We start from the raw sequence: 26,432 nt of genomic DNA on the forward strand, positions 1-26,432 counted from the left end.
TTTTTAATATACCGTTATTAATATGCACTTGGGATATAGATATGGGATATATAACCTAACCTGTCTCTTAATTTACTCTAAGTTAAATCTTAGACATAGCTCTCAGAAATAAAAACCACAGTCTAAATATAAGACACTTCATTGGCTGACCTTGAGTAAAATCAGACTCATCACTCAATCAAAATAGAGTACCTCATGAGGACTTGAAGAACCATGCAGCTTGATATGTTGGCAGTGCAAAAATATTATCTACCATCACATCAGAACAGATTTTTGTACCAGCAGTGAAACTTGGAGCAGCTTTCTGTGGGCAACTTCTTTAGCTGAGTCAGGATGAAATCCTGTCAACAGCTTCCCACACTGTCTCTGTTCACCACACCACAGCGCCCACATGTTTGTGGTTACGAAGAAGAATCATCTGTCTCTTGCTTGGATTAAATCTAAATATGTAATTTACTTTCATACCTAAAGTAATAGTTTTGATGCTAAATTAGTTGTCAGATTGCTCATGCTGCCTCACAGGCCTCTTGTGCTGTATTCCCAAAGGTTTGCTGTGTTGATTTTTTTTTTTTTTAAATCAATTAAGTAATTGATTTTTACATTTCACTCATGCACAGTAATTCTGCTGAGTCACAGTCATCCAAAGCATTCAGAGGTAAAGGACAGATCTCTACTGGACAAATGTGAAAGCAGAGCCAAGTTTCACTCATGGAATGATTTAACAGGGAATAAGCTCCTAGTGTGCCCCTCAGAGCATGGGTTTGGACAAGATGTGTACTCCGACACGAGACAGAAAGCACTGCCATTCATGAAAAAAGGCTTTTCCCTTCCTTTGCAATTGCATCCACTCAGGCAGCATTCCAGACTGTTTGAACACTTGTTCTTTATACAATGCCAAGAAATAACAAAAATCTTAATTTCTCCTCCCAACCAAATTCTTATTTTTATTATGCTTTCATTTTAAGGGCTGAACAGCTGACAAGAACACATAATGGAAAAATCCCAAAATCCCACATACTGTTATTTTTCCAAGAGGCCAGACAGGGTGGGTGTCAAGTAATTTTTTTTCTTTCATTTCCACTTTTTTCAAATCTATTAGAGAACATCAGGAACAATTTTTTCTACACCCTCTCTCAAAACTTGAGAAGCATACTGCAAGCTCCCTCTAATCACAAAGAACAAGCTGAAGTGGGAAAAAAAAAAAGAAAGAAAAAGAAAAGGCTCTTATCAGCTGTTGTATGAAGATATAACTAGGAACTGCCAAAAAGAAAATTACCATCTTTGAGACTGTGGTTGGTAGCTCCTGACAGATTTAAAGGAACTGCACAGACAATCACATAGGAAAAGTTTTATAAAAATATTCCTGCAGTTGAAAAAGGTTAGAAAGGAACAGAATGATGCTTTTGCAAAACCACTGTTTCAGTGCTTTTGCTGCCACTATCACCCACCTCTTCAAAATCAATCTGTAAAATATATATTAAGAACTTCATGATTTATAATCAATTCATCTAACTAGTTACAAATAGTTTATTCAAGAACCATTGCCTCGAGTGTTTCTTATATTAATAAATCAGAACACAGATGACAGCAGTTTAAACAGTGTACATTGAGATTTATTAGAACAAGCACTAATAGCAGCAGTGTACAGAGTGATGGAGACAATGTACTGTATGCACTGAACAATAGTAATTATACAATTGCACTTCTTCAGAGATCTATTAGAAAATGCTTTTCAGTAAACAGTTTCCCAAATCTAGCATTGTTTGGATTTGCCTCCGAGGAAAAAAAAATACAAAAAATATGCTTTATCTTTTTTTTTTTTTTTTTTTTGGTAAGGCATTAGCAACATTCATTGGCAGGCTACACAAGTCATTTGTACATGCATTATCCAATTACATTGCAACAGGTAAAAGAGCATCATGTTTCCTCAAAAATTAGAATTGTGTGTATGTTTTGGACACAATATCCTGGTAATCTGACTTAGCCTGAAGGAAACAGATGACATCTTTTGTTACATTTTAGAGCACAACAAAAACTATAGCATAGCCAAATTCACTTTTTATTTCCTACCAGAAGCTGTAGGACCTCCTTCAGTTGGAGTTGGTATTATGGGTATCATGTATACCACATACATCACTGGAATAAAGTCTTAATTACTATTTCTTGTTTACTACTTCCCCCACTACCACCTCCCTGAATCATGTGGCCAAAGGATGCTCAACTGTAATCAACATTAACTACTGAATGAGCTTGGGTTTTATTGCATGAGAGGTAGTCAGTGTGAGGCCTCATCTGCTCTCTGGATTACTACAACACACACGTTGTGTGTGTAGTGATTACTACAACTACGTTCAAAACCAAATTACAAGTGCAAAGACACGGAATAAGTGTTGCAGCTGCATTACACGGAAACTTAAAACTGTTTTATTACTGCTCTTTTCTGGCTAGGTTTAATCTCAGAAGTAGCCAGAGAACTCAACATACCAAAAAAAGCAATTCTATGTATGTGCTAAAGCCTAGACAGAGAGAGGCACTTCCTCACATTCATCCTTTTCCAGGCTGAGATTAAGAGCGTGCTCTTAGTCAGCCACCCCCTCCTCCACAAATCAGAAAGGTTAGACTCCTTTTTTTGCCTGGCATACAGTACTAGCAACCCTCAGCTCAGGGCTGGCACCATCCTGGGGAAAGTATAGGGAAACAGGAAGCTTGCCAGAATGAGACATAATATGATGAATTGTAATTGTTTTAATGTACTGTTCTTTATTCCAAATGTCATACCTAATTGAGCTTTGCAGAGACATGAAGTTAACTTGTTTTTAAAAACTACAAGCTCCAGAATAAGGTTCCAAAATGCAAAAGGAAAGTCGAATATATTGCCCAGAGTGGCAAGCAGTCAAACCAACTGTATTTCACACAATTTATCTTCCACAACACGGTGCACATGTTCGAAATTAAGCTTAAGGGCAACTAGTTGAATACCTAGGCTTGACTGCCCATTAGGCCTACAGCTGAAATAGATTTAGGCAGCTGGATCATCCACTCACCTGGAAGCTCACTGGGTTCAACAGAGAATGGAGTACCAACAGCAGCTCAGCCTCTGCGTAGGTGCTCATTTGTTTAAGCACGTAGGAATTAGAAATCAAGTGCTACAAAGCCTGGGGTAAGCAGGTAAACCAGCACATTGCTTTCTTAGGAATGTTCAGCATTTTTATCTGAACTTAAGCATCTACATCTTTTAAGCTGATTTAAATGAGAACTGTTTGCAATGTTAATAAGTTTGCATTGATGCCTGTGCAACGTCAGAGTCCAAGGAGATGGATCAGGAAAAAATCTGATGTGCATTGCTGATAAACTCTTGCAGTGAAATAAAATTCTATAGATTTGGAATATGCAAATTACACCCTTTCTGTATTGCTCCTCAGCTGATGATGTTTACTAACCCTAAGCAATAAAACTGCTTTTACAGGCATAATCAGCCCATATTTGGAATCAGAATTAATAAGATGTAAAGAAGAATCATAATGAAGACATCCTAAACTTGTGAATAGTCAAGCACAGATGAATGCATTTGCAGGAAATCAATCAAGAACAATTAACTTTTTTTTTTAATGTTAAATTACTGAATGTACTATGAAGGACCAAATTTATGCTTTTAAAAATTGCGACACTATAAGTAGCTTATATAATTTTCACTACAAATATCTGCAAATCAATTTTCTATTATTTAGCATTACTTAGAAATTATGGTACTGATTTTTTTTTTTCCAGTATCCTATACTTCTTCATCTCATGATGGAAGTCCACAGCAAACTTTTGAGTATAAAACTGTGAGTCCTGCATGTGAGGTTTAATACTAAAGTAGTCAAAAAACAATGCATTCTGCAACATTTGGGTAGCTGGGTACATAAATGCTTCTCACTGTCTTTCTTTCCCTTAAGTAAATTTTTTCTATTGCTTTCAAACAACAGAAAAATTTTTATTTGGTGCATCTAAGACCCGTTCTCATTACAGTCTGTTATTCCCCTTTAAAACAGACACTATCTACCCACTACTCAAAAGTAGCACTGGCTCTATATGTTATGCTTCTAAAAAAGCAACTTTTTGCCTTTAAATTAATCTTAAAAACCACAAAGCAAGTTTCTGCTTGCTTTTGTAGCTGACACAATGGGATAATCACAGTTGAAAGACTCTGAGGATCTCCTTTTACAAGTAAGCTACCCAAAGACGTGCAGAAGGAACCAACAGATATGGTTGGGTTTTTTTCAGAACTAGCACAGGGATACAGGAAATCAGCAAAGAATGCTCTTTTAGCTGTTTAGGTTCTGACATTTTGGCCTGCTAAAGAATTGGCACAGGGCAATCTACCACCTGAAAGGTTGTTAAAAGCAAACAAGCTCAGTAAGGCAGTATAAAAATGACAAACTAATCTAAACCTTGCTCTTCTAATGGCATTCTCAGAATCTGAGCAAGGTAAAAATACTAACATTTACTACATTTCATACATGTGCGCATGGCATCTAATCACACCAAAAAAAGTGTGACATTATTCCCAATTTACATTAGCTTTGTGCAAAAGTGAGAGAAAATACAGAATTCTTTGCTGTTGAAATACTGAGAAATCATAAACCACCAGTTAATTATACAAAGAAAAGTAGATAGAGACCCAGAGAAGAGTCTTGCTACTGACTGCAACAAATAAAATATACATAATATCCTAGCACAGAACTGCCAAAATAATCTTTCTTGATACCAGAGTAGGTTAATTTTATGATGGCTTTTCACGTGCTAAATAAAAGTATCCACTTCAGACAATCTAGCAGTAACAGATAAAGAACAGCTAACTTGCTATGCAATTCTGGGGGAGAAAAATATTTCAGACATCAGATGCTGGCAGCTTGATTTCTTATTTTACAGTAAATAACATAGACACAAATCCATATACAAAGCCCACTGATATTTATTTTTGGCCCAAGGGTGAAATTTTAGTGGTCCACCCTGAGAAGTGGACATTTAGTGTGACATGAACTCCACTCTTCATGTCTGCAGAATTCCAAACATGGTTTACTTTTTAAAACTCAAACTTCATGTGATTAATTCTTAGTGCAGAAAAAATGCTTGAAATAAATAGTCTAGAAATGATTAAAAAGGAACAAGAACAGTGTCTTTTCTAACTAGAGAGAAAGGGTACTAAGGTAGAACTTGTCATTTTGCATTTATGACTGCATACCAAAATACATTCATCAGCACTTATTTTTCTGCTCAGTCAGGTCTTCTGTGAGACTCAGCAGAATAAAATTGATTGTGATCTGAATTTGTTATACTGTATCTTAACCCCTAAAGAATACCAGTAGCAATTTTTTCAAAAATTAAATAAACTTATTTTCTAACCTCAAATTGGAATGACAATTTTCAATGGCAACTTCAAGACAGGTGATAAAGTAATTTTAATATATTTATTGTGATCCAGTCTCAAAATATTTTATAAAATATTAAGCAAATACAAGGATAATAGAAGAACTCATCTGTACTTCTTCCACGTAGTTAAAAAAGCTATCCTAAATTTTCCTTTACCTGGAAAATACTGAGGGTTAACCTTGTATTCACTATGTTAATGTTACTATAATAATCCTTGTTGAGGTGAATTTAACAAAGAAAGAGAGAGTATTCAGCACAGGACTACTAGACAAGAAATCTGAGTTTGCAGTCCTGATTCAAGCACTGGTTATTCTTGGTGGGCATGACAAACGAACCCTTGGGACACAAGCACAATCCTAAAAACAGATGCAATTTCAGAACAAGAGGTTGCGTGTGCAGCTACACTGACCAGCACCAGAAGCCAAGTACCTCAGTGAAGAACAGTTCTGGTGGAATATTTGCCACTGTGTGCTGCTCTTGTATAGCACATCGTTTTGATTCTCAGAGAAGTTACCCACTTCTCAGTTTTTGAAGGGATTTCCTCACCTCTTCCCATTCTGCATGCCTAATGTTCTGGGCCAGCAACATTATACACTAGCAGAAGATATCTTCTTTCATTAATGCAGACCACTAAAAGGAGCAGTCAATATGAAAATACATTTTAGTGTTTCACAGGAGACAGCTGAATCATTGCTCCAGGAGTACCAATAAGTAGCTTTACCATACTTCAATGAATTATTCATAGGTCAGAAAGAATATATTACACACTGCTGATTATAGATTCAGACTATGTAACTCTCTTTTTCCATGTTACCAAGACACCTTCAGCCAAATGCTGGCTACAGTCATTTTTTATTTATAAAAGGAGTAAAAACTTCCCTTCACCTTCAGCATTAATTCTGAGCCAATGTCTCCAATCTTCCCTTTTTTCATGCTGTCATGGATCAGTGGAAAGAAAAATGGTATTAAAATAACCAGCCTGAAACAGATCCAGCATCTCTGCTGACATTTTAATTCCTACAAGTTAAAAACTTTCTGTTTTATTACATGTCACACTGACAGAGCTTCTGTGACTAGTTTCACCATTCTGCATTGTTGTCTCTCCCTCACCTTTCTTTTCTGAGGTTTGACAAAGACTGCAAGGAAAGTAATTAAAAAAAAATGAAAGATGATGAGTTTAAAACGCCACAAAAATTGACAAAGGAGGAGGCTGGTATATGAAATACAATATTACTTTCTAAACTTGCAAGAAACTGTATAAAAATCATTTTATAAAGATACTTTTCAGTTTAGTGAAAGAAATATATACTTTACACTAAAGCCAATGAATAAAGGTGTTTTACATACCCTAGTTTAAAGAGTAAGTAATGTATTTCCTTTTGTAAGTAGACTCCTTACAATATATAATACAAAAATAAGATAAATTGCTGTAAATAAGCCATTTCTCTGACCTTACTCAGATTTGCAGCATTCTCCTGGGTGCCAGTCACTGTTCTAATGGAGCATATGGAGATACTCTGCCCAGGAATAATTGTACCTTTATTAGCACAGTCTAGATTCTTCTGTTAAAAAAAAAAAAAAAAAAAAGGAAAAAAAAAAAAGGAAAAAACCCTTTCTTCATGAAAATACTGACTGGTATCAGAATTACCATAGAAGTAACTAGGAATGGTAAAGTAGAAGATGGTACTACTTTTTATACTAAATATACCTCAAATTTATCAATATATGCACTGAAGTGTAAATTCAAGTTTCACACAGTTTTGATGACTGTTTCTCAACGACAGACAGAAAGAAAAATCAAGGTAGTGTTTTTCAGCCCCTTTTCAGCCCCAAGGTAAGTAAGTGGTTATGACAGCAAATTTCCTTAGCTTTCTCATGGGTCTGTGTATAACACAAGGTTACCAGTGAGGCCATTCCAGTGCTTCTGATACACTTTTGTCAACATTAATCTTATTCCCCTAGGTGGGCAAAATTCTCTAGCTTAACCCCTCCTATCATTTTAGCGTATGAATACAAATACACTCTCAGGTGCACTTAATCTGAAAAACTCTCCTTTGCTTTCATTATGCAGCTCCAGTATTACTAATGACATCTAAAAATGTTCATTCCTCAGATTACAGCTGCAGCCAAAACATGTAAAATACCTACTGTTTATTGTTGTAACAGACTGTCTAAAATCCTGTAAAACAAGGAGACCACACAAACCTTTCCTATACTAATAGACCTTTGCTAGTGAAAGCAAGTTTTGCAAAACAGAGAATTGGTATTTTCAGCCCTCTTGGTTATTGTGCAGTTGCAAATGAAACCTCTCCTCCCCTCCAGGGTATTTTTTGAGGAGAAGATGTAAGACTGCAGTTGTGCTGGGCTCCACTGGTGAGAGATGAGAAAATCCCATTCTGTCCATGGGAAACAGAGGACATGGCCCAGATACAAGGTGCTCGCCAGGTGCCCATGGGGGCAGGACCAGCCCTGGCTCCTAGTGTGCCTTAAGGTTTGTGCAATTTGTTGCCATAAAGCACTGACAGTGTTCAGTAGGGAATTAAAGATTGTATCTTTCAACACTGTGCCGTGTATACATACTGCAGTACTTGACACATGCCTGGCATGTGCTACTCACATAAAACCCACAGATGCCATACAGGCTAATTCAGAGTCAGAAGTTCAAAATGAGAAAAAAGAAGGGTAACATTATTTGTATGACGAGAAGACTATTATAGTGGGAATTGCACTTTTAAAGCCAAATAAAAAAACGTTTATTTCATGCAACTTACATCTGTCTAAAACTGGAATGGGTGCCTAGATGACTTTTTAATCACAGTGATACTTCATGAAAATCAATTCATATTCAAATTGTCTCTTCCTGTGAGACAAAAATTTCTAATATGCCAAAAAGTCTGCCATCTTGATAATACTGATCTAAAATAAGAATGAAGCTATTTAAGTCATTGTAAGACATTGCATTTGATGAAAATAGCTACTATTACCCTATCATATCTGAAGTACCAGAACAAGGAAATTAAGGTACACTTTTAAAGTATTAATAGAAAGTACAGCTCATTATTGTGAAACTAAAGCATAAGAATTGTGCATTTTTACACAGAAGTAAGTGTTTTGAGAAAACACAGGAGAGAAGCATATGTCTTTGAAGTGAAAGAACTTCTTAAATTGCATAAAAAGTTTTACATGTCAATTGATTTACACTAATTTTCAACACCTACCAAACATATAGCAATTACATCTACTGAGTTGGATAGCATTTTTCATGCCTTCCAAAAGGAAATACTGCCTGGATGAACGGAGTGAGTTGGGCTGAAAACTGCTTGAATCCCAGCTTGAAGGGCATTCACTGATCAATGGTTTATGCCTGGCAGCCAGCAATGAGGACAGCCCTGCAGGGGCCAGTTCTGTGGCCATGTCAATCAGCATCTCACCAGTGACCTGGACAAGGACGTAAAACTACATGATAATTAGTTCACAGATGACATCAAATTAGGAGGATGAGATGGCACACCAAATGGCAAAGCTTCAACCAGAAGGACACTGCTCAGCTTGAGGACTGGGCCAGGATACACTTCACACACAAGGTTCAATGGAAGTGAAAAGGTCTGCTTCTGGAGCAGAAAAATCCCACATGCTGGGAAGGGGTGTCTGAGCAGCAGCCCTGCCAAAAACCAGCAGGCATTTACAAAAGGTGCCAGGCTGCAAAACAGCCAGCTGTGCACTCTCTTTGCAGCATGGGATACTCCATTCTGCACTACGTGGGCAGGGGGTGTGGAAAACTCACTATCCCCTCTGACTCAATGCTGTGAAATGTCACAGGCTGACTAAAAATTATAATTTGGATACAAGCCCTCAGTCCTATCCTCTTTAGAATCAGCACAAAACATGCCATGATGTCTCCCAATGTTAAAGGACAAATGCAATATCAGATTTTGCACAGAACACAGAGAATTCTGCACAACAAGAAACTGCTTTATGGTGCATCTGCTTGAACTTTTTCATTTCTGATATAGATGGCAAGTATCTTGTGTTGCATCATTTTGTGTCTTCTCTACTTACTAATTAACTAATTTAACATCTGCTAGGCTTAGAAAGTGCCTTTTCAATAGAAAGATTTAGTATATCACAGATTTTCTAAATTTTAAAAATGTTAGTATTATTTTTCTTTCAATGAGTGTCAAATAAACAATTGAAAAAACAATTCAGTGATAGCATTTTCAGTGTCCACCAAGTTTCAGTTTGCATTGCAAATAATGGCATTCACAGAGCACTATGAGAACACTGTAAAACTAAAGACCTTCTTTCTGTATTTAAATTAAAGATTTGAGGACATGCAGTTCAGTCCCTCAAGTGTACTTGAAGTCATACACACATAATACTTCCTAATATCATGGTGAACTGCACACAAAGACTGGAGTAAAAGATGGACAAATGTTTAATAGAGTTGGTTTTAAAGAAAATGACACAGAAAAAAATTAATTGCTATTTTACACACAATGCACCAATTTGATTCCTAGTGTAATGTCATTAAAGCAAGTAGGATGATGTTAACCAATTATTTTAAAAACCAACTTTGATATATTTTCATTTTCTTATAACAATTGCAGAGCTAAAATAAGAATAAATCAGACTAGGTTCAACTAGGAAAGAGAAAGATAACATTCTTTGAATAACATAAAATTTTCTGTGGAAGAAATCCCATTAATCTACACAGGGATTTTTATAGCAAATTTTTATAAGAAATTCGTGAGCGTTCACAATTCATAAAAAGTCTACTTAATATTTTCTGTAGTTTTTTATAGTTCTTTCTGACAACAGAATTGTGTGACAAAACTGGAACTGATTAGTAGCTAGTTGCCTTGCTAGTCAACAGGGAGAACTAAACTAATATTAAATAACCAAAGTAATCTCAGTTGTATAGGGACCTGACTCTGAAAAAGGAAGAAGCAGGCTGAGAGCTGGGGATGAGTGGTAATGCAGTGAGAACTGTTCAAGCAGCTCTGTTGGCAGATCACATACCTATCTAGTAATTTTATTTTTGGTCTCAGGACTGGAATCAATCTTAAATAGAAAAATTGTATGTTACATATGCACACAAAGGAATACAGAGTCTACACATGAAATCTAACCTATCATCAGTGGTGGGATGTGTAACACATGCATAAATGGAAGACTAGATCATACCATATGGAACGTAGTTTTTATGTAATAAATTACTGCTTTTTCTTTTATTAAAATCTGCCCTCCTACCATTTTATGTTTCAGAGATTTTCAAACAGAAGGTGCCAAGTCTTCTCCCACTTATATTAACTGAGGCTTAGCAACACATAAGAGACTTTGTTTTTAATCAAAAAATACAGAACCACTTTATGAAAAAATGTAAAGTATAATTTTGCACAAAGCTATTTTGGCAACACAAGTAGAAGTTGTTAGCTACAACACATGGGAGCCTCTGCCATACTCTCAAACATAAATTTAGATTAAAAAAGTGGATGGGGAAAAAAACAGAGCCAGGAAAATAAACAGTGTGTGGCAGAAAACAGTTGCATTTACAGTACTATCCAGCTTCTGGAGAGAAGCCAGAAACCTTCACATGATATCTTTCTGTGCTTTTAACACTGTTGCAAAGCTTCAGGGATTTCTAATTGTATAAACAGTTATGGGAAAATGAGATTCACTGTGAGGTCAGTGTCCAGCCAGTACTAAAAATGATGACTGCATCTCAGCATCAGTCATTTAGAATATGAACTTTCTGACTAGGAATTCATATGCATTTACCAAAATTGAAATTCAACCAGCCAGCAGCTTCTTTTCAGTCTGATTATACAGTCAGCATCCCAAAGCTAAAGCATGTACAGTAGATCTCATACCTCTGAAATACAGTTAGATGTTTGGTTATCTTTTGATTTCAAATAATGCAGGTCTTCCAGTATTTATATTGTGATAAAATTCTAGAGCTTTAAAAATCTGCCCTTCACACAAGCCTAAGCATAGATATTTTAAAATTACTTACTGTACATCTTCATATTTTGTTAAGGCATGAACAATGGCATATGACTGGGAACAGCTTCCAGAAAAGCATATCTTTTTGACAAAGGCCAGTCCAAGCACATCACACCAAAGGACTAACCTGAAGCCAGAAATGACAGTGTTGTGACCCAAGAGTTTTTAACAAAAATAGTTGAAATAAAATGGATTTTTTTCTCTTTTTCTTCCTTTTTTTTTTTTTTTTTTAATTTAAATTGTATTACTCTTAATGTCTGTTTAAAGCACCGGTTGCAGTTTTGCGCTTACCACCTCTTCCGAGTGACTTTGGATAACTCATCTGCTTCTTTATTTCTGAATTTTCAGCGTATGAAACTTTAAAAGGTTTCTGTTTCCTTTTTTTTTCCTTTTTTTTTTTTAGTTTTAATGGCTGCTGCAAAATTAGAAAGATCCAGAAGTGGTCAGGGGCCTGGTCTAATGCACTTCCAAAAGTCCATTATAAAGATGAATATAAATGTGTATGATATGGTTTTTCCGTAGACCCACAAACCACACTTAGCTATAAGAAACATATTGTGCATAGTTATTTTTTTTCTTCAGAGTGATATGTTTACTAGGTCTACATTCTCAGTTTACCAGAGTACAGGAATGTCTACTTTACTAAAGCCAGGATCCTTTCGCAGTTCCCAGTAGGTTTCATTGGTAACCCAGGCTTCTCTTTGATTAGCGTCAATAACTTTTCTGTAGAAAGGGGAAAAAAAATAGAGAGAGATAAAGAGAGGAAAAAAGTTTTAACCATTGATACTGCTCTTACGCAATATAAAATCAAATTCCGCACCTCTCTGATCTAACCCAATATTAAATCAAATTTCATATATCTAAAGGACACAAGTCAGGAATTTAAAGGCAAAATCAACCTCCCGCTATATCAAAAGTGGAAGACAGAGAAAACAGCCAAGAGTGAAAATCTGTTGTCTGATCTGTATGAGCAGGTCTTAGAGCCACATAAAACCCCTTCAGCCACTACAGATTCTGATTATGTGAAGAGGATTATCCAGTAGATATAGTTCGCAGAATGTAAACCTTTAACCATTTGGTTTTTTGCCTTGTCTGTATTTTGCTTATATTATGGTACAACTGCATCAGGCACATTCAGTCTTTTCACTTTTGATTCCCCATGCTAAACATGAGCCTACTTGGCATGACTATTCCTTGTTTCAGAAGAATGCTTATTAAAAAACAGCCAACAAAAAAAACACCTCCATTCAAAAATAAATACATATTTACTGTATACATATACATGTTATAGATATATATATGTATGATGTGGTTGCTCAGGCCCCACGGTGTTACTTGTCTATGCAATGACTTTAAAAAAGCCCCTAGTTAAATCTTAGATCCTAATATTATACTTGTAATTCCACTTCAGTAGGAAGGCTTGTATAGCTGAGGCCCGTTATGAGAAAAGGATCACTCAATTATGAAGCTTAACTGTGTAAAAACTGCTTCAAAGAAGCAGGTATCAGGTATCTAATTTTCTTTCTTAAAACTGCAACTTTCCACACTTTCATGATTATCAGTCTGTGTTGGTGGTAATTCTTGTAGTACTTCATCCAGTTATAGTATAAAAAACAGACTTACTACTCAAATGAATAGACTCACTTAAAAAATTTGGGTACGTATTCAATGCCATTTTCTTCCATGTACCGCCTCCGAGCTCTCTGAAGTTCCTCTATTCTTTGTTTCTCAGATGCTGCTGCTTCTATGTTTCCTTCCTCCAGAAGCCTGTAGGAATAACAGCAGGCCCTATAGCAATCACACAGTGTCTGGTCCAAGGGATTTTCCAGCACCAGTCATCACAAAAGACAAGCAGAAGCCAAGTGTGTCGTCGGTGTTGTACTTTCAGATCCAGGCTGAGATGCGACTCCCCAGCTACGTGTACCTGACCTATAGCCTAAGGCACACACTTTGTTCAGTAACTTCAGCATATCACAAATACTGAAGAACTATGAACAGAGAATTTGGAGGGAATTAGTGTTGCTTCCATTCATAGCAGAAGTACATGACATTTCAGAGCCTGTTTTTCAGTTTTTTTATGAGGAATCTGCCCCAAGGTTGCACTATAGCTCTACTGCATCAACAAGAAGCTTTCTAATTTCCCTCAGCTGTGTTAAGCAGAAATTTGAGTGCAATACTGACTGTCTTCTTTACTAGCAGAATCCTCCACAGCTTAATTCAGACTGCAGTGAAAATACAGACAAAATTCAAGACTCAGTCAAGCTCAGCCTTGGACCCACCAAATATTAAGTGTATAAATAACCATTCTTGCCTTTGATCTGGCCTGAATCGTGCATCTGTTGCAGGAAGAAGATCTTTCAGTAAAGGATCTAATTCATTGAGCTCAATAGCAAACCTTGTGAAGCCATAATAACGCTCATAATTGGTTGGCATGGAGCCTGAATACATAAGAGAAAGAAAAAAGCTTTTTAAGCTATTACTCTAAATATGCATGAGATTCCTTTACTGATAAACTTTCAACAGAAAAATAACTCATATATTTTACTCTTACAATTAAAAAGCATCAAAAGCTATTTTCTAGGTGAAACAAAATTCACTAAGTATTAATTTCAACTGCTTATCCTGCAGAGATATGCTTCTTCTATGCTCTTCCTTCTATTTTAAATAAAAGCTAATGTTTTCAATATTTTCAAGTTAAAAACAGTTTCCTGTTCCCCAGAAAGTGGGCTTATCAAATGTCTGTCTAAAACCTAATCTTAACTGATATTTAGAGTTCATTTTGGAACTTAACACACACTCCCAGACTGATTCGGCACTATGAGGAGTCAGACTCGACATCACAGAGAGCAGGGTGCAAAGTAGGGTTCAAAACAGCAAAAATACAAAGTAGGATTCAAAATTCTAAGAACAGTAATTCCTGGATATGCACATATGAAAGATACAGGTGCAAAGAATGACTAATTCAACCTCAGGTCTGTAAGCAAGCAGGAAGTTGAAATTAGATCCTGAAAGTCCCAGGTGTTCTCTGTCTCTGAAGACCAATCCTTTAGGCTAATAAAGCATTAAGACAACAAACTCAATAAACCCCTCTTTGTTGAATCCAAACAAGTTACCCTGCTCTCTGTAAGAAGGCAGACAGGCCAGCCCAGATGCTAAATTTTTTTCTTAATTTTATTCTTCTGTTGACCCCAAGATCCCAGCACATTTGACCAGGAGTCAGACTGAGATGTAAAAGATTTTGCCCCGTAAGAACATTTCTATTTACCATTATGATAAAGTCATGTAAATTCTCATTTATTTGTCTAGCTAGTGTTGCAGGAATTTTAATTTCTTAGTAGCATTTTGTGTATTTAAAATGAAGGGCAAAACAGCTTCACATAGTTTAAGCTTACTCTACAACACCTTTCAGAGCTTATTACAAGCTTCTTACCTGGCCTCCATATGCATTTGGCTGAAGGTGCAACCCCACAATAGAGGCCTTCGTGCCACTTTCCAAAAAGGCGGTGAACCACCTTCCCTTCTTGATCTATCACAACACCCTGGACCTCATTTACATTGGAATTCCAGTAGTTCACCTGCAAGTTTAATCAAGGATTACTAGCTCACATTGCTTTTCTAACACCCCATGGTGCCAATACACATAATGAATGAATCTCGGCATGTGGTGCTGACTGTCCAAATTCTGTGTTGGAACAGCTCACCTGGAACTAAGAATACCAAAATCTGAAAATCATATGGTCCTAACACTAACTGATTTAGTATAGGAGAAAGTCTGCATAATTTGCTATGTGGTTTTGACATAAAAGTATTTAAATTATCTGCATATCTGGGAAATACATTGTCATTCATTAACCCAAATCCCGCACAGTTCTGCAAAAATGACCCTTTGCCAGTCAGAGCCAGCTAACACTCCTCTTCCTATATGAGGAAGTACTGAATATACCTGTACTTGTAAGGGAATCCTTTAATGGGTGTTGAACACTACAGAAGGGAAGACATTCAGTCAAGTATTACTTGTTAATTGTTTCTTTTCTGCTTCTCTTCTCTGTTTTGCTTTTCTTAGACACATTTAGCTCTTACACCTTCATCCAAGAGCCAGTTTCCCATTCTCAGATTACCCACCAAAATAGAAATTTCAGATTTATGTTGACACCCCATTGCTAACATTGCAATGGTATCTTGCAATGGACATCTTTTGTTGCAATATGAAGACAAACTTATTTTTAGGGAAAATACTTGATAGTAACATAGCTATACAGAGTTCTATTTTTATATATGGTCCTTGCTGGATATAAAAATACTATGAATGAAAGAAGCATTATGTAATCTAAAGAGATAAATTATTGACCAACAAATTCTAGTAAAGGGAGAAGTAAAAAGGCATGGTAGTGTACAGTGACTTTGTGTTTTCCTTGTGGTAATATAAAAAAACCCCTGACATTTCATTTTTAATCAAAAAACAGTACAGCACACAGCTATACAGCAATGGAACGCACTGATATCAAATGTTCAGCGGAATCATACTATCTGACATAGCCTTCTCATTTGACAATTTACATTTTAAGACTACTGATAAAAGAAATAAAAGATAAAAAGTGGAATGTGGACTTCAGGAATAGTGTAGAAACAGCTTGATGTATCCTCAAATTACGCAGTTGTACGAATATAAGATATATATTAGCGTCTGTATGTTACCTTGACAAAAGTGAGTTTACAAATACAAACACTGCTTTTTGTGTTTCTGATAGTTATCTCTCCGTAGTGTTCTATCCATCTCCTTCCACTAAGAATATTATGTATGCAAGTAGTGACTTTGTTCCAGACATAGTAATCTCCATACCTAAGAACAGATTAAAAAGTAGTTGGTAACAGCTATTAATCATGATCACTTGTGACAAAAAAGTAAAACATTGCTCCTTTATTGTAAAAACAAACCATATTGCCCAAAATCATCTGCACAAATGAAGAAGTCCTGCACCTGGGTACATTATTAATCCTCCTTAGAGAAGCTCACTTAAGCTCCAGTGTATGGAACTACAGAAAGGTGCTATAAACAACAAATAAACACATTATGAATCACTGAAGCCCTGCATGGCATATTCACTGTCCTCAGAGCATAAAGTGCTTTAGCCATAATTCCTGTAGGGGCAAGACAGTGACCCACAGATCAACACAAGGGTGAATTGAGGCTATAAGCAGAAAATGTAATTAAATCACAAATAGAACAAAATAAATATGGAAAGGAGATCAATGAAAGGAAGTAGGAAGCCAGGAGCACATTGGCACATCATCCCTTTCCCTCTGTAACAACTATCCAGTCAGAGCATCTCTAATGTCAAACGAGAATAAAACCAGGAATTTAAATTGTGCAAAGCTCATTCTCCTTCAGAGCTTAGGGGAAAGCATGAAGACAGAAGACAAAGCTGCTCCAGAGTGCATTTACGTCAATTTCATGAGATGGATAGAGAGGTGGAGTGATGCTGCACTGTTAGAGGCAGAAAGAAAGGCTGGCTGCAAGGTACAGGAGCAAGAACACCACTGCAAAAACAGAGGATGTTTAAAGTATCCACTCCTTGCATATTCTTAGGATTTACAAGCTGCAACTAGTCTTACTGGTGGGTGAAGCTACTGCTTCTCACTACTCTGCCAACATCTGAAGAACGTATTTTGGTTTATCCATGTTTTGAAAAAAGACCTTTCATGGTCTGATTGTTCTGAGAGAATGCTCAGCAGCATTGAGAGCCTTAGAACAGCATCAGCTGCTGACAGTCCTGCATTGCAGCCTTGTTCTGAATGGCTCATCACTACTTTTGTACATTTAAAACATGGGTTCTCTCTCCTGAAATATTTCTATCCCACTCTCCATCACTTTCTAGAGCGTTTGTACATTTTTCCTCCAAACACAAAAATGGATCTTCAGGCTCAAAAAAGCTCCAGTAAGTGCACCTGAACACTAAGGAGAGATTAGAGCTAGGCACCAACTCTCACCAGTACAATCCACATGATGTCTGCATACACTTCCCCCAACCCATGCACAAGGCAGCACAGACCAGAGTGCACCAAAGACTGAAAACAAAAGGAGAGAGGACAGAAGCTTACTTTGGAAGAGTCACATTCAAGGTTCCAACTGGCAGAATTTCCATTGATTTCCCCCAGAATTTGTTTTTCCACCTGATATCTGAATATAATAGTGAAAGATTTAAAAATCTGAAATGACCATGGTCTCCCCCCTGCAGTGCTCTGTGTGGCACAAGACCATCTGTGTTAGACTACCCAATTCAAAAAAGAGCAGTAGATAGTATGAATTTGCCATGAAAGTACTAAAGGAAAAAATACTAGAAAATTACATTAGGTCAGAAAAACTAAACGTAAGTTTAATTAAGAATTGTGTCTGTGCTGCGTGATTGTCAAATGTCTTGTGCAAATATTCAATACAAATTAAAGGCAAATGCCAGTAGATACAAGGAAAGGAAGAGCTATTTTTTCAACTCTAAAAAGAACTGCTTGTGTTTGTAAGAAATAGTAATTTTATTGGTAAAAACCTTATAAACAGAAGAGTATAAACAGGCTGCAAGTGACCAGGGAAGTTTTAATATGTCTGCTCACTCTTAAAAATGAGAATTTGGAGTAAAATAAATCAGATCAGTTTATAATATGTCACTTCAAAATAATAAATATAGAAATTCTGAGTAAGTTCCAAATGCAACACAGCTTGTACAAAGTTTTTACTTGACAATAAAAAAGAAGTTATGCTTTAGACTTAAAAAGTATACCTTGCCAAAACACAAAGTTTTTCGATTCACAGTGACATGCTGAAATGGGAGGATGGTGGCTAACCTGAAAAACAGTTTGGTTGAGTTAAAAACATTTAATTTTCATTCCTAAGACAGTACAATATTTATTGCAATATGAAAATACTAAATAGCCCACATAGCTATGAAAACAGATACAACTTAAATGGTTGTACTTAAAACAGTTCCTTGTGGTTACTATAAAAATTTATTCCTTCTAGCATTTAATGAATACCACTCATATCAACAATATTTATTTACTCCAAAGAAAGTAAACCATTCTAACTAGAAAGAAAAAATGGGATTATTCTATAAAATGAAGAACCAAAAATATAAATCCAACAGGAATGTCCATCTAGAAACAAACTTTACCTGCTCTGAGAAAAATCGAAATCCTTTGTCTTCTCTAATACATTCGTAAGTTTCACCAAGCACTGGGTTAAATGGCTTGCTTCCTGCTCTAAAGTATGTGGAGGCATAGCCTGATGCTGCAAAGGCAGCTATGAGAACCTGCGAAAATAAGACCAGAACATGAGAACAGGCAGACATTCTTGTGTATGTGCCATCACTGTGTGGTACCACACAACTCACTCTGCTCGGAGTGAAAACTGGACTAATGAAGCATGCCTAAGAGTGAAGCCATGCATCCCAGCCAGAACCAGAATAAATATTTATTTCTTCTGTTGATATAACTTCTTTTTCTCCATGGGCTCATTTAGTCTTTCAACAGTCCCTTAAAATGACAATCAGCACATGACACAGTTTGTATGCCTTTGACCAGGCTTATCATTAGTGACCTAAAACAGGCCCAGCTCTAGTCCTTCTTCCTCGGAATAAATATTATGTGACAACTTCTAATTACAAGATCACATACCATTTTCCTATGGGAATTATTTTATTTAGTGCCAAACATAAACAGCTCTCACTTAGGATGCCCTTAACACAGAGTTATCTCCAGATCTTCCACACATGTGCAGCCTTTACAGCCCCCTTGTCTATATTCCCAACACAATTTAATAATCTCTAAACCAGGCTTAACTGGGAGTAATAAGTTAAGTGACATGCCATGGTTATTTAGTTTACAGGTCCCGTTTGCAGACTTCAAAAAAATCACATCAGCCAGTCAGAAGTCCAAACAAAACTTCAGAAAAATAATACAGGGATAAAAATGAATTGGCTATCGGCAATATGCTACCAGTGGGGAAAACCTTATCCAGGTTCCCCTCTCCTCCTGCTAGTGAGGACACATCCTTCATGTGAGATTTTATATGCTTTGTTTTCTTCCCACTGTGTAATAGGTGCTCCATTCATTTTATATTATTCAGAAATGCAGCATCAACAAAATAAACACTGTTTTCACTGGATTTTTCTTCAACAGTAAAAACCTTCATTCTTCTCAAACTACTTTCAGATAAATTTCAAATTCCTTTTCAATTTAATTATAAGACACTGCAGAGAAATGAAGATTACTATCCTTATGATTCGAGAGCAATGTGAAGTAAAAAGGTTTCCACTGCTTTTGGATGCTTGTTGGAGATAGAAAAGTCCTGATCTTTCACAGAACAGTGAACAAGCAGCAACACATTCACAGCATTGCTGCCACAAGCTTTGGGTATTCATCTCTTTTCCAAGTAGTCCCATATGCCTCAGCTCAGGTGTGCAGTTTGCATTTTTAGGGTGCTTTTTTAGTTTGGCTTGTATTCCCAAGTACTACAGTAGACATCTGTAGCAGAGAAGGGGATTGAATCCACGTTTCCAAGGAAGCTTTCAGTTGCACCATGGCTTTTCCTTCCTGAATTCTCCTTACTACTTTAATACTGACCTTCCAAACTTTTCAACAAAGGTGGAAATCAGCCTGCTTTACTCATTACAATCCTGCCCACTCCTTACAGAATCTCCCTCCTTTAGTGAGGGATAGGATCACAGAATATTCTGAGTTGGAAGGGACCCACTAGGATCATCTCCTGAGTCTTGTAAGAAAACAGAATGTGATGATGAATAATTCAACTCCCTTTTGCAAGACAGGTTCAACTTCTTCAGTGTTTAGGACTCCTCACTCTCCTGCAGGCCTTGTGAACACAGCAGTTCAGGGTGCTATTGTATGATAGCCAAAAGCAACCTCTCTTCTCCTGGTTATCCTCAGTGCTGCCAACCCATACCAGGGAACAGCAGATATGTTCAGCAACAACACTGCCAACTTTCCCTTACAGCCTTTCCCTGCATCTTCTGAGGAAAAGGAAACATGACAGATCAAAGCACTTTGAGAGCTGAGCACAGGCTGCTGGCCGTCAGTTAAAACTCCAAAACATACTTACAGGGGAGTCAAAGACAGGCTGCCCTGGCAAACTTTGTGTTGGTGTTTTGAAACTTCTCTATTAGAAATTGCCTGGGAGGACATCTTATTCACACCTATATTAATCATAAGCCAGTCACAGACTTGATTAAGACTGGTGGACTTGATCACTGAAAGCCAGGAAAGGATGCTGCAGGGTTAGAAACTGCCTACATCTACAGTCATAGAGCATGAGATCAATCTTAAATAAATGAATTTCAACTGCAGGACTTGGTTTGAAGTCAAGAAAAGTCCCTCAGCCTTGTTCAGATCAAACCTACCACCTGTAACTGTTCACAACACTCTTCTGACCCAGCAGGGAGGTCTGTTGTCTGTGACCAGGAGAAGAAACAGAAGACCCTGCATAGACCCCACTCAATAGCTCCCTTTTTAATACAGACAGAAGTGCTACAATAAATGCATTACCATGCGTTCATAAGGATCATCTGTTTCAGCAGCCTTGTCCAAGAGTTCGCTGTATTCCAGCTCTTCACAAAGATGTTGCAAAGTATTCAGAGGTTCATTTAGCTCAACTGGCATGGATACTTTGGAAAGATCTTTGCCAATGTTATTTCTCAAAATATTCCACAGATTGATGTTACTGGTGTCAGGGCTGGGAGCTGGGAGACAAGTTCTCCGTCCATTTCTGAATGCGCCTCCTGTCAGCTCACCATTAAGAACTGGGAAGGGAAAAAAATATTATCATAAGAAAGCACCAGACTAAGAAAAACAGAGTTCTCCATTCAACCAAATCACTGCCAGAACAAGCAAGCCCAACTTCACTGTTTTCAGCTGAGTTGGTCTTGTATTGACATGCAGTAATTCTGGTACATGAACATAACCAACGTAATTTCCCAAAGTTTGAAACACAGTATACTTTGCCGAGAAATGTTGTCTGCAACACTGGTGTTGTCCTCAGATATATTGTCACTCACATCACTGATATAAGATTCATCATCAGAAGCCTAAAACATAAATAAAATATCCATTAACTCAAATACATATAAAATATACTACCAAAATAGACAAAAATAGTTAACTGAGAGACAAATATCCAAAGAAATAATCTGTATCCAATTAGAACCATTAACTAAATCAACTATATGTTTCAATCAGTCCATAGTGCCAATGCACTAAAAGTGTCAAAACAAATGCTAGCCATCCTCAGGCTTCTGAATTCCTTATTATCCAAATACAGACATGAGATCTGCAAAAGGTGGCTTCAAGTAAGATCAGGGATAAACAAAAAATTGATAACATAATGTGCTAGGGATGGGAAATAAGAAGATGTAGTCAGATTTGTGCTTTTTATAAAGAGCCAAACAATAAAATGCAACTTGTGTTTCAGCAAACAAATTATATAAAAATCATTTTGCAAAACAAGAATCTCATCAGGTATGTAAAAAGACTATTTTTAAGAATTGTTTTACATGACTGTTTTTTCCAGAAATATTACTTTTTTGTCTATTCCTCTCATTACAGAGAATAACTTTATATACATATATAGTAGAAGACTTCTTAAAGAATATTTTAAAATCTAAATTTAATTGACTGCACAGTCAGATGTAACTATGTCATCCTTAGGTGGAACTGCCATAGCCTAGAAAGGACATGTACTGAACATAAATTACTGACACAACTAACTTTCAACTCAGTTTTACACTTCAGGTAACTCCTACACCTCTTTCTGTGGCAGTCTCAGGTTTGTTTATCTACACTTTATACATTCTGATACCTTTTTATTCTAAGTAGTATTACTAAAAAAGATTCACTAGTGGTAGCACTACCTAACTCTGTCCAGCAGCACAGCTGCCACATGCTGTCATAGCCTACCTCGTTTTCTGACGAGCTGGCAGAAAGAAGCACTTCCTGTGCATCAAAGAACTCTGAAACTGATTCAGACATAGAAAGCCTGCTTTCATTAGAAACTTGCTGAGACAGTGGCAAACTGACATGAATTTGTTCACCCGTCTGTAAATAAAGCACAGAATAGTAAAAGTATTATTTCTAATATAAAAGAAATATGTGTAGAATGGATAAATCACCCGAATAAGTTTTCTATGCCAAATAAAAGCACAGGGAGTACAGACAGCATTTTAGTAGGACTTTGTGTGTACCTAACAGATGAGACTGAGGATTACAAAATGAAGTGCCTTTTAAACAGTGAGATCCATGTCTTCATTTGAGGTCTGCCCAGCATCTACTGCCAAGTTTTAGCAGCATGAAATTGCAGATCTAGTTCTCTACGCAGATAAATTATTTTGTGGACAGTAGCTGGGTTGTGTCAGACAAGTTCAACCATCAATTTTAGATTAAATGACATCTGGTAAGAACAAATTACATCACTGGGAGCTAGCTTTGATACAACTAAATTTAATTATAAAGGTTTATAAGGTGAGGCAGTTATAAGTTACTTTCCAAATAAACGACTGTGTGAACCCATTTAGTAACAATGTTTGAAAAGTTAGAATATTTAGAATAGCTATAATATATATTTTTATGGGTTATTATTCTATGTTTATACTCCAAATCTCATTTGAATTATGCCATTAACTCTGGCTCAATACTACTAAAGGGAATGAACTCTCTACAGTTTATTATAAAGAAATGTAACAGCAAAGTCAAGGATTCAAAATGGTGCTATGTGTACATCAGTAGTGCAGCAAGCTAAAAATGAAACATACCCTCCTCTTCCTGCTAGTGATGGGAGGAACACCAGATTTCAATGTTACCCTGCAACCTATCACATTAAGAAAAATGAAGATTCTCTCCCTGTACCATTTTACCACAGGATCCGTTGCTGTGGAGGGAAACAGGTTTCTGACTTAATCCCTTAATTTATACAGCATGTTGTTCCTGGGAGATAATACAGATGAAACTACTGAAGCCCTTCTAAACATGGTTAACTCTTCAGATTGCAGCACAATCCTCATTAATCTTATTCCAGAACTCCTGCATATGGTTTTGTTGACATCTTAATCCTGTAGAATTATTCTATACAGTTACCTCAAAATGCACTAACAAAACATCCCAAAAAAGCATAAACAAGGCAAGAGGTCAAAACCTATTCCTTTTCCATTAGGATTTAAAAGATTGCAGATGGATTGTGATGCTTGATGAATTAGAATGAAAACAGAAGCTCATTTTACCATAATCTTTACAGGAAGTGATTAAAATTTTGAGGTTTCCTGTTAACAAGAGGGACTTGGAAAAATTCACGTGCTCCTACCTGAAAAAGACCCTCACACAAGTACTATCTACATGCTGCATGATTATAGATATATATAAAACAAGCAAGATAAGAGAATGAGCGATCAGGAAACTTCTCTGAAAAACTTCTTCAGTCAGGAACACTTCTACCAAGACAATGACAAACAAATGAAAAAGCAACAGCTAACCAACAAAAAACACAGAACAGAAGAGATGGCCATTGCCTAGAACTTCACTGCAGATTGCTGTGCTGTGGCACCACTTTACTTCTATCTTCTGTTGCTAGCCTCCAACATGCTGGATTCTTGGAAAAATTGTTTGGGTGTTTTCAAAAAACAAATAAACAAATACAATTTTACCTTTCTTGCTTGTTGGAAGAAATAATTAGGAGACAAGACTGTGTTAATTGAAATGGCATATGCATAGAAAAAAATAGTGCAAATGACGAATCAAAAACATTTTTGTAAAATGCAAGCAGAATGGTTGCCAAAGTGACCATAATAATTGTAATATATTACAGTCCACAAATTCAGATTTGTCACACGGGAAGCTCACTGTTATTAATACAAATGTTCATTAATCTGTTGACTAAGGAAAGCAAAACAAGAAAGACTAGGTGTTGCAAAAATATTAGTGAGTGCTTGGTTCACAGACTGAACCTTTTAACAGTACCATTCAAGATACTAAAGTGAGGCCCTTTAGGCACTTGCAAAATCAGGCCATTAAATACTAAATTGTTCTGTTGGTTTGGCAAGAAACTAATATACAGAATTGGTTAGCTACTGTGTGATACATTCAAATACAGTAAAACCTCACTAATTCCCACAACCAACAATTAATATTCCAAAACTGGAGTCCTTCTCTGTTCCTCTAAAGAGACCAAGATGAGTTCTTTCACGTCTGACATATGGAAAACAAAAGACTGAAGTTTTATTGTACGTAAGGAAATATAACCTGACTTTTTCTATGAACGAATGTTTGCCAATATGAAAAATTCAATAATTTGTCAGATGTGTTACAGCTATTTAGTGAGAATTAGCAAGGTTTGTTCATACTCTAAATCCATTAAAGGCCAAAGTCTTACCTCATCAGGACTAGGGATAATATTTACACTGACAACCTGATCACAAATAACAGATTCTGAATGTATTCTGTTCAAGCGACTCCTTAGTTCAGCATTCTGGTTGAGAGCCTTAAAATAAAAATTGCACATTTCATTTAAAATTAAAATGTAAACATTAAACAAAAAAGAAAAAAAAGGAAAAAAGAAAAAAGAAAAAAAAAAAAAGAAAAATTTAAAAAAGTCTTTCCAGCAATTTCCTAAAAAAAACCCCACAGAACCTCCTTTCTTCCATTCATAGGGAGATACCTATTTTGAGATCCTCTCTAACACGATCTCATCTTTGGTTACTCTGCCTTCAGGAGACAGCAGGGACAGATGTTGTCCCACAGTGTAACACCAGCATTCTACCTCAGTTCTTCAGAGAGCTCTTTGTAAGGTGTACTGGTGGGTTATGTACATTATGGAAATGGGGAGTGAATGCAGCAAGAAAGAGTGAAACTCCAGAACAATAAATGGGAACTACCCACAAAATGGCTGAAGAGGCAATTCTTGGTTTACAACTATACAGCCCCTTCTGAGTCAAGGTTATCAGCACTCAGAGGCTTCAAACAGAGATTGCTTCATTTCCAGTAAAACCAACATAATTGCTAGTATCATTGTCAGCCCACCCAGATCAATTTTATAGATTTGCCTTTGTACTTATTTCAAACTACTAACCCACTACAGTATCACAAATACTGACAGAATTCAGCTGGTGTCTGGTATCTGCTGATTTTTTTCATATTTTAAAGTCTAACCTAGATTATAAATTTGGGTGCATTTATATATATATATTTATATATATATATATATAAATATAAAATCTGTTATTTGGTACGACTTGTGTGCCAGATTCTGAAATCCAGAAGTACAATATGCTACATACCTAGAACATGGCTGACTTAACCTTAATATATTCCCAGCACTGAGGATTATAGAAAAGAACAGAGGGACATATCGCTTTAGTAAAAAAGGATTGTTACAATGGAGTAAGAACCTTCTTCTGTCTCCCCCTAGTGCAGATTCAGGAATAGATTGCATGAATGAACTGAAACAAAGAAAGACCAAAGGAAAATAGGCAAGCTTAAACTGTCACCAAACAGTTTAAATTACCCAATTTTGCTTTGTTCTGAAATGGTGTGGGTATGTTCATTGTTGACGTCCCTCAGAAAGGGAAGGTAATGACTAACAGCAGCCTGACAGCAGCTTCTTCATCAGCTCAAACCTGGTCATGAGACTGGACAAACTGAGTCACAGTCAATTTTCCACTTACTCTTCATTGAGACAGTGAACTAACATGTGACAGTGACTTTTAAATTAATGTTGGAGACCAGGACCAAGAAGAAAGCATGGTTCTCTATTTAATGCAAGTTGCTAATAAATACCCACAGGTTTTAGACAAATTTGTGTCAGTAACCAGAAATGTTTACCCTTATCTCTTGCCCCTAATCCTTTTTTATCACAATGCACAGAAATCAATCTACATAACATGATATGCATCTCTATCTGTAGAAAGGTTTATCCTTAAACCTCCACTCAATACTTCCTGCAGATGCAGTCCTCCACACCAATCCAGCAA

General features: G+C 36.6%; 1 protein-coding gene and 1 long non-coding RNA gene across 4 annotated transcripts in view; one reads left to right on the plus strand and one right to left on the minus strand.

The window, feature by feature from the left end:
* Window positions 1-1,611: 1,611 nt before the first annotated feature.
* On the plus strand, window positions 1,612-7,826 carry LOC138112924 (uncharacterized). Its single transcript, XR_011151915.1, has 3 exons — window positions 1,612-3,168; window positions 3,769-3,827; window positions 7,738-7,826. It is a non-coding gene; the product is annotated as an uncharacterized lncRNA (long non-coding RNA).
* A 4,198-nt stretch (window positions 7,827-12,024) lies between these two features.
* The window catches only part of OSBPL6 (oxysterol binding protein like 6), a 91,034-nt gene continuing 76,626 nt past the window's right edge, over window positions 12,025-26,432 (minus strand). For all 3 annotated transcript variants that reach the window (XM_069020552.1, XM_069020550.1, XM_069020551.1), the window contains 12 exons: window positions 24,836-24,943; window positions 22,375-22,512; window positions 21,419-21,506; window positions 20,968-21,221; window positions 18,582-18,719; window positions 18,192-18,255; window positions 17,518-17,596; window positions 16,114-16,258; window positions 14,849-14,993; window positions 13,730-13,856; window positions 13,063-13,185; window positions 12,025-12,141 (listed from right to left, as the gene is read on the minus strand). In XM_069020552.1, the coding sequence (XP_068876653.1) occupies window positions 12,033-12,141; window positions 13,063-13,185; window positions 13,730-13,856; window positions 14,849-14,993; window positions 16,114-16,258; window positions 17,518-17,596; window positions 18,192-18,255; window positions 18,582-18,719; window positions 20,968-21,221; window positions 21,419-21,506; window positions 22,375-22,512; window positions 24,836-24,943 (1,518 nt within the window). In that variant the 3' untranslated portion in view covers window positions 12,025-12,032. The remainder of the gene's footprint in view (window positions 12,142-13,062; window positions 13,186-13,729; window positions 13,857-14,848; window positions 14,994-16,113; window positions 16,259-17,517; window positions 17,597-18,191; window positions 18,256-18,581; window positions 18,720-20,967; window positions 21,222-21,418; window positions 21,507-22,374; window positions 22,513-24,835; window positions 24,944-26,432) is intronic.

This window comes from Aphelocoma coerulescens, chromosome 7 (genome assembly GCF_041296385.1).
Source record: "Aphelocoma coerulescens isolate FSJ_1873_10779 chromosome 7, UR_Acoe_1.0, whole genome shotgun sequence".
NCBI lineage: Eukaryota > Metazoa > Chordata > Aves > Passeriformes > Corvidae > Aphelocoma > Aphelocoma coerulescens.